Source organism: Etheostoma cragini, chromosome 12, assembly GCF_013103735.1.
Source record: "Etheostoma cragini isolate CJK2018 chromosome 12, CSU_Ecrag_1.0, whole genome shotgun sequence".
Classification (NCBI taxonomy): domain Eukaryota; kingdom Metazoa; phylum Chordata; class Actinopteri; order Perciformes; family Percidae; genus Etheostoma; species Etheostoma cragini.
Window position 1 is genome coordinate 1,011,036 of NC_048418.1, and position 8,477 is coordinate 1,019,512.

Genomic DNA, 8,477 nt, shown 5'->3' on the forward strand with positions numbered 1-8,477 from the left:
ACACACACAGAGTCTAACACACACACACACACACACACACACACACAGTCACACACACAGAGACACAGTCACACACACTTTGTCACACGCATAGTCACACACACAGTCACACGCACACACACACATAGTCACACGCACACACACACACACACGCATAGTCACACGCACACACACACAGACACACAGAGTCACACACACACACACACCCACACACACATAGTCTCACACACACACACACACCCTCTCTTTACAGCGATGAGGTCATCTTCAGAGCGAGCCTTTGAGCACATGTCGAACATTTTAAATTCTTCCCGTGTGACGCCATGTTTCGCGATCCAGAGTGTGATGTCATCTGTCACGGTTGCTAGGAGACCCAAGTGTTACTGAAAGCCTCATCATCAACATTACAACACTTTCTTTGTTCGGTTGCAAAACGGACGATGTAACCTGAGAAAAGTGGATTTTAGGATCAAAGCTCCATAGACCTCCATTCGTTCTGCACTCGGCCGTGAGCGCCCTCTAGTGGAACTGCACCGTGTTCAGGAGCCGGACGTCTTCCCGAGAGTGGAAGTTATTCGGCTGATTTCCTGTTTGTTCTTCTTCTCTCAGGGTATTCCGGCGGCGGCGGCGGCCTCGCCGCTCTCTGGCTCGCCTGCTGAGCGACGTGACGGAGAGCTGCCAGTCCTGGCTGGACCAGAAGGTCTTCGGGGGCGTGTTCAGGACAGGACAGAACCAGAACCGGGATCAGGACCACGGCCGGGACGGGGACCAGGATTGGACCGGGACGGGCCAGGAAAGCCCCGCCCCGCTGGACGAGTCATCTTGGCTCAACAGCACCGAGCTGGACGACAGTCGCAGCTTCACTTACGGTGCGTAAGTCTTCTGAGATAAGATTTTATTTAAAGGGCCAGCGCACTCAAATTACACCACGATTCATTCTGTCCTGCAGAAACATTTCCTAATTTTACAATATCTGCAAAGTCTAACCTGTGATTACGCATGCAGTTCATTGCGGCCGACAATTAGGTTATTGGGCGGCGCCCTCTAGTGGACGTAGTAGTTCTGACTGGAGCAAAGCAGGAAGTGAAGTGAGGGAGTTTAAGAGCGCCAAATCTCCTGGTAGTGAATTTACCAAGGGGGTTAGCCTCTCCTCTCTAAGGATAGCTCCCATGGCGCCATTATGATGCTAATCAGCCATCACCTGAAGTTATTGACTTCACTGGTCTCCGTCCAGAGCACCAGGATCTGTTGGTCCATTTCTTTAACTGTCTATGGAAAATACCGAATTATAAATGCATGTTTCTCTCTTTCAGACCACACTGAGATACCGCCCCCTCCAGACAAAGTGGCCCCACCCCCGACACTCCTCATCCAGGAGGAGATTTGTTCTGAGATCTGTCAATCAAAGGAGCGGTTTACCCAATCGCTGGGCGGCCTCTCTGAAGTCCCGCCTCCATCACCCTTCTACACTAACAGCTGCCAGACCTCACCTGAGCCCGCAGGTGAGCTGCTGCACCTTTTACTCACCTTTTTATTGGTTAGAAAGTATCCAGAAAGTATCTCATGTACACCAGTAATTGTCCAGAAAGAGTTTTTGCGCACCAAAGTATCTTGTGTACACTAGAAAGTATCCAGAAAGTATCTCTGGTACACCAGAAAGTATCTTGTGTACACTAGAAAATATCCAGAAGGTATCTCTGGTACACCAGAAAGTATCTTGTGTACAATAGAAAGTATCCAGAAAGTATCTTGTGTACACCAGAAAGTATCTTGTGCGCACTAGAACGTATTTTGTGTACACCAGAAAGTATCCAGATAGTATCTTGTGTTCACCAGAAAGTATCTTGTGTACCCCAGAAAGTATTTTATGCGCACCAGAAAATATCCAGAAAGTATCTTTGATGCACCAGAGTATCTAGTGTACAGTAGAAAGTATCTAGAAAGTATCTTGTGTACAATAGACAGTATCTTGTGTCCCCTGTCCCCTTAGAGGCTCCGTAGTTTCAGATGTTTGTTTGCTTGTTGTCAGAAGGTGGTGGTGGTGGTGTTGTTGTTGTTGTTTGAACACCAGAAAGTATATGTATTTATAACGTCCGGTCTCTCTCTGTTTGACATGTTTCTGTGTTTGTGTTCCAGGGTTAACGATGAAGAGCCTTCTCCTTTTCGTCTTCGCCATCTTCATCTTCACCGCTCTATACTCAGGGTAAAACTCTCATTTTTATCTCCAATGAAAGGAATTGAGAAAAGGAGTTTCCCCCTGTGGGACATTAGCAGCTTTAAGGAGTCTCCAACTGCTGGAGATCATATATAATGCAGTTTTAAGGAGTCTCCCCCTGCTGGAGATCAGATATAATGCAGCTTTAAGGAGTCTCCCTCTGCTGGAGATCAGATATAATGCAGCTTTAAGGAGTCTCCCCCTGCTGGAGATCAGATATAATGCAGCTTTAAGGAGTCTCCCCCTGCAGGAGATCAGATATAATGCAGCTTTAAGGAGTCTCCCCCTGCTGGAGATCAGATATAATGCAGCTTTAAGGAGTCTCCGCCTGCTGGAGATCAGATATAATGCAGCTTTAAAGAGTCTCCCCCTGCTGGACATTAGACAGAATGCAGTTTTAAGGAGCTTCAGCGTTGAAATTTAAAGTCTGACCTGAATCCTAACTCTTGTTTTTTCAACGTGTTCGGAGTTGACCCTGAGGTGTTTCTGATGCTTTCCTCTTGCAGGTGTCTCTTGTGGAGCGCCAGCGTCACGTCCATCGTGTTCATGACGATCTCGACATGTATGCGTAAGTATTTTATGTTTCTCTTGCTCAAACATAATGGACCTCAGTGTACATTTGTATTTGCCACTTCCTTCCTTTGTACTTTATATTTGAATAATTGTTCTTGTTTTCTATCCTAGTCATTATTTCTTGTATACAGTGTTGTATAAAGTACTTTACTTGAGTAAAAGTACAAGTATATTTGACCAGAATGTGATTTTGCTAGAAGTTGGTCACCTTTCAGAAAAAGAGAAAAATAGTCTCCCCCTGCTGGACGTTAGAGAGAATGCCGCTTTAAGGGTTTCAGATCTGATGGTATAAAAGACTTTCAGTGTCAATTACAACGCCAAAGGCACCCGACCAAGGCTGTAAATATACATATTATTAATGAAAACAATAATAATAATAAAACTTGTTTCTTGACTTTTTCAGTTCTGACCAAGTCGGGCCCGATGGGCGAGTGGAGGAGGGCAAAGACAGAGGTGAGACCCAAAATTAAACAAGTTTCTTGACCAGGGTGCTTTTGTAATAAAAGCTGGCAGCGTTTTGGTTCCACAAAGCAGCCGAGAGCGTCTTTTGTTGCTATAACAACAGCCACTGCCACGGCATACTGGAGCTGTGGATTGGTGCTAATGTTAGATAAACAAAGTGGTGGAGCGAGCTAGAGAAAGAACAGAGAGAGAGAGAGAGAGAGGTGCTAACGTTAGATAAACAAAGTGGTGGAGCGAGCTAGAGAAAGAACAGAGAGAGAGAGAGAGAGGTGCTAACGTTAGATAAACAAAGTGGTGGAGCGAGCTAGAGAAACAACAGAGAGAGAGAGAGCGAGAGAGGTTCTAACGTTAGAGGGCCCGTCATAACATCTAACTCGCTGTGCTGTGGTCCGGCTACTCCACATGTCATTGTTTCTTTTCTCCACAAATTTTGAAGTTTTTCAACTTCAGTAAGACGCTCCAGGCTGCAGTATAACATGGCGGCAGGTGGCGTTTAAAAAGCAGTTTCCTCCACGCCGGGATCACGGGGTCGAACAGACGCCGGCAGCCGAGCATTAGGGTAGCATAACTGACCGCGGGATTCTTCTCTTTCAGGACATCACATCGAGAAACGAGTGAGAGCGGCGACGGCATCCAGAAGTCTGCGGCGTGAATCTGGGAGAGGGACAGGAAGCGCCAGCGGTCGAAATATCTCAACAACTGTTTTCGTGCAAGGAGCTCCGGAGAACGTCTGCAGCGACACCTGTCGGACGCTTTGACTGCAAATGGAAAACCTTCTCAACGTAAATCTATCTTTAAACATCCAGACTGATGTCGGGAGACGGCGTAACGTATGACACGCCAGTTCCTACGCCATTATCGGCGTGTTATCAAGACGCATACCTGTTTTTTAGGGTGTATATCAGCGCCGTTTGGCCTCCATTGACTTACATTACCTTGCGATATATAGAAACCTTTTGAAAATGGGTCAAACAGGAGGGTTAATGTTTTGACCCTCATGTTGTCATGTTGTTGACCCGTTTCGGAAAAAATCCGAAACAAAGGAAGTTGATATACGGGTGAAAAATGTTGGAAAATGCGTCAAAATTGATGACAAAAAAATCAAAAATACAAAATCTTCATAAAGAAATTGTTGTAAAAAGCAACAAAGACGTTAAGATAAGGCGAAAAATGTTTTACATGGTCAAAGGGACGACAACACGAGGGTTAGTAATGTTTTAAACCATTAAATCGTTTCTCAACCTTCTAGCTCGTTAACATTAATTACTAGTAGTAAGTTACTGTAGTTTAGCCAGAAAAGTATTCATCAGGGCTGTAGTCAAGACCACCTTAGTCGAGTCCAAGACAAGTCCACGACCAGGACTAGTCGAGTCCGAGTCAAGACAAGTCCAAAAAGGTTTGATTCCAAGACAAGACCGCGTCCACAACGGTTTGAGTCCGAGTCAAGTCGAGTCCAAGACCAGGACTAGTTGAGTTCAAGAAAAGACTGAGTCCAAAAAGGTTTGAGTCCGGGTCAAGTCGAGTCCAAGACAAGTCCAAGACCAGGACTAGTTGAGTCCAAGACAAGACTGAGTCCAAAAAGGTTTGAGTCCGGGTCAAGACCGAGTCCAGGACAGATTATGCATGACGGTATCGAGACAATCATTTTGGGTTTCACTTTCCCTCCAATATTATTATCAACATAATAAAGACAGCTGGACTCGGTCCAGACTAAAAGCCATATAAGGCAAGACCAGTGGCCGAGACCGGGACAAGTCCAAGTCCAAATACTAGCGAGTCCGAGACCACAGAAAAACGGTCTCGGGTCTGGACGAGTCCAAGACAGGACTTGAGTACTACAGCCCTGTTATTCATATCAAATATAAAAACATACAAATGTAACGTGTATTTTTGAAATATATATGTGAATATTTCTTTTGTTAAAAGCAGAACTTGGCTTTTTTGGGGTTATCCAAAATAACCAAACGTCGCGCGGACAGCGGCGCTGCAAAGCCTCGCTTATTTTCAAAATAAGAGCTGTGACTTATTACTGGAAAACATTTACATTTAAAAAAAAACTGCACAAAACACCTGAAGTTCTAGTGGATCTACATCGAAGATAAGCTCCATTTGTTTTTCCTGAGGAAACCAAATTAGGTCTTTAATTCCAAAATGAAACAACCAAAAAAATTAAGTTGTACATTAAAAGCTGCACCGGTTTAGATTTTAACGTGAAAATCTGAACTCTGGTTTCCGGGATAGGGTTCTCACAAGAAAGGGTTTTGTCGGTACAAAACAATAATTTATGAAGTCAGTAAATGCATCATATCAACTATTTTTTTTTTCAACCTGGACCTTACCCCACCAGACTCCATGTAAATAAACAGTACTTTTAGCATCGTAAAACACACTTCATTCAAAGTCAACAGAAACAAAATAAAACTATGAAAAGACGTTTTGGGACGACTTTCCACTTTATCCAACCATCACAAGTCTAGTTTTGGTTGAAATAAACACATAGTTTAACGATTTACATGTGAAAATATGATTGCTCTATACACACATAAAAGTACTGTTTTTTAAATAGAGTTTGGTGGGTTTAGCGATAGCGACTTCAGAGCTGTTTCTGGGTAAAAAAAAATGTCTCAAAGAGGTTTTAAAGGTCTATCTCTAAAGGGATCCATCCCATAATGTTGTCAGACACTTAGAATATTAATTTGAGTCTGTCAGCGGCAAAAACAGAACTTTTAGTGGACAAAATCGACGATCGAAGCCGATATTGGCCGTTTGGCCCTTTTTAACAGGCAGAACCAGGCTCTTTGGGGAGGGGGTTTCTGTAAAGTTTTGAATTCTGGTGTGACCGGCCCTTTAAGAGTCACATGTCTGTTTTTTTTGGGTGTGATTTACAAGTTTTTGATTCGTCTGTTTGTATTTACTCAAAGTGCCAAATGTGATGATTCAGGAAATGATGAAACTTTGTCAAAGAACAAAAACCTTTCTATATTCCTAATATTTTTAACCTAGCGCTGCATGACTCAGCATTTAAAGCTGCACTTATCAATATTTTGTATATAAACGACGGATCAAATTATGTGAAAGATCCTAAACTCAGAGAAGCTCGGAGAAGCTTTTTTTTAGCTTCTAGTTTTGGTTTTATGGCTAAAAAAAATAATAATATAGAAGATGTTTTTCTCAGGATTTGGTGGAGACCAAAGCAGAGCTAAGAGGAAAGTGAAACAAGCTTTGAGCTAATTTTCCTCTGGGTTTGGTGTCGGAGATGTTAGCCAATCATGCTAATGCAATGCAACCTGCATGCTAACCTTGTGGTATTAACAAGGTAGCACAACACAAAGGTTGAATAACACGTATTCTTCTGCCCCCTGGTGGCCTATTGCGTTCTGATGAAGCTTTAAATGATCAACGTTAAAGTGGCTTTTTGTTCTTTTATATGGATGTAACTTGTAAAAATTAGAATTTCCTGCACAAGACTCAAGGTGTTTGTGACAAAATCACATTTAATGTGAATCAAACCTTTAGATACGCTCTTGTTTGGGATGTACAGTATATATCTATATACAGTATATATATCTATATATATAGATATATATACATATATATACATATTTTTATAGCTATATATATAGATATATATACACACACATATATATGTAAACCTGCATATATATATATATTCTCTTCCTTCGAATGCACTTGATGGCACTTATTAATATTAGATATTGTATTACTAATACTCACCTTGCCAAATCCACCAGACTCCATGTAAATAAATAGTAATTTTAGCGTTGTATTACAAACTTCCTTCAAGTCAACAGAAACCAAATTAAACTATGAAAAGCTGTTTTTGATCTTCTGTACACTTTTCCAACCATGAAAAACTCTAGTATTGGTGGAAATAAACAAATACTTTACTGATTTACATGTGAAAATATATTGGCACTATACAAGCTAAAAGGGCTGTTTTTTAAATGGAGCCTGGTTGGTTTAGCGCTAGCTACGTCGTAGCTGTTTCTGGTAAACTGAAAGGTCCTAAATATGTTGTAAAAATGTCTATCTCTGATGGGATAAGATACTTAACACGTCACCATTAAAACAAAACTGTATGTATTTAAAATATTAGCAAAACTGGGGTATTTTATTTATATATATTTTGCTAAGTCTCCAATCGCTAAACCCACCAGACTCCATGTAAATAAATAGTCATTTAGCATCGTAACACACCAGTCATTCAAAGTTGACAGAAACCAAATAAATCTGTGAAAAGCTGTTTTTGGTCTTCTCTACACTTTTCCAACCATCACAACTCTAGCATTGGTGGAAATAAACAAATACTTTACTGATTTACATGTGAAAATATGTTGGGGCTATACACGCTAAAAGGGCTGTTTTTTAAATGGAGTCTGGTTGGTTCAGCGCTAGCTACGTCGTAGCTGTTTAACATCTTGATTAGGTTTTAAAAAATTATATCTCCGAAGGGTTAAGACAATTAACACTTTTATTATTTTTTATTAAGTTTTGTTGCTATGGGGATGTGCACCAGGTAGTTAGGCACACTGTTGAAGTTTCTGGGGAATGTTCTTATTAAATCTGTTGTTTTTTTCCACTGTGATGAACTCATGTTATAATAGTCTGAAAACTTTAAAAAATTAAACACCAAACGCTGCGCAAAACTAGATTTTACAAAAAAAAAGATTATTGGTCTGATGAAAAATCAATGGTTCCAGTGGTCACCACTGTTAAAATAACTAAATTGTCTAAATTTTGCGACGTCTGAGCGAAGAGACGTTGCCTGTTGGTGGCGCTGCGTTCTCAGATTAACTTTTTACAGTATTCTGCGTATTCTGTGTACTTTGCGTATTGTCAGATATTTTCCAGAGTCACTAAAAATGTTTTTGTGTGAAGTTAAAATGAACGTTCAACATCCATTAAATCTAGTTATGGACACAAACCGTGTATTTCTGTTATGTTTCTACTACTACTACTACTACTACTATACAAAGTAAACATACTACTACTATTACTGATGCTGCTGTACACAGGGAACATACTACTACTACTACTACTACTGCTGCTGCTATACACAGGGAACATACTACTACTACGGCTACTACTACTACTGCTGTACACAGGGAACATGCTACTACTACTACTACTACTGCTGTACACAGGGAACATGCTACTACTACTACTACTACTGCTGTACACAGGGAACATGCTTCTACTACTACTA

General features: G+C 41.3%; 1 protein-coding gene across 1 annotated transcript in view; it reads left to right on the forward strand.

Moving 5' to 3' along the window:
* The window catches only part of tmem71 (transmembrane protein 71), an 11,628-nt gene extending 7,440 nt beyond the window's left edge, over positions 1–4,188 (forward strand). Inside the window, exons 6-11 of the mRNA XM_034888594.1 lie at positions 610–869; positions 1,314–1,502; positions 2,137–2,203; positions 2,722–2,783; positions 3,192–3,241; positions 3,845–4,188. Coding sequence (XP_034744485.1) covers positions 610–869; positions 1,314–1,502; positions 2,137–2,203; positions 2,722–2,783; positions 3,192–3,241; positions 3,845–3,868 — 652 coding nt within the window. The 3' untranslated portion in view covers positions 3,869–4,188. The remainder of the gene's footprint in view (positions 1–609; positions 870–1,313; positions 1,503–2,136; positions 2,204–2,721; positions 2,784–3,191; positions 3,242–3,844) is intronic.
* The last annotated feature ends 4,289 nt before the right edge of the window (positions 4,189–8,477 follow it).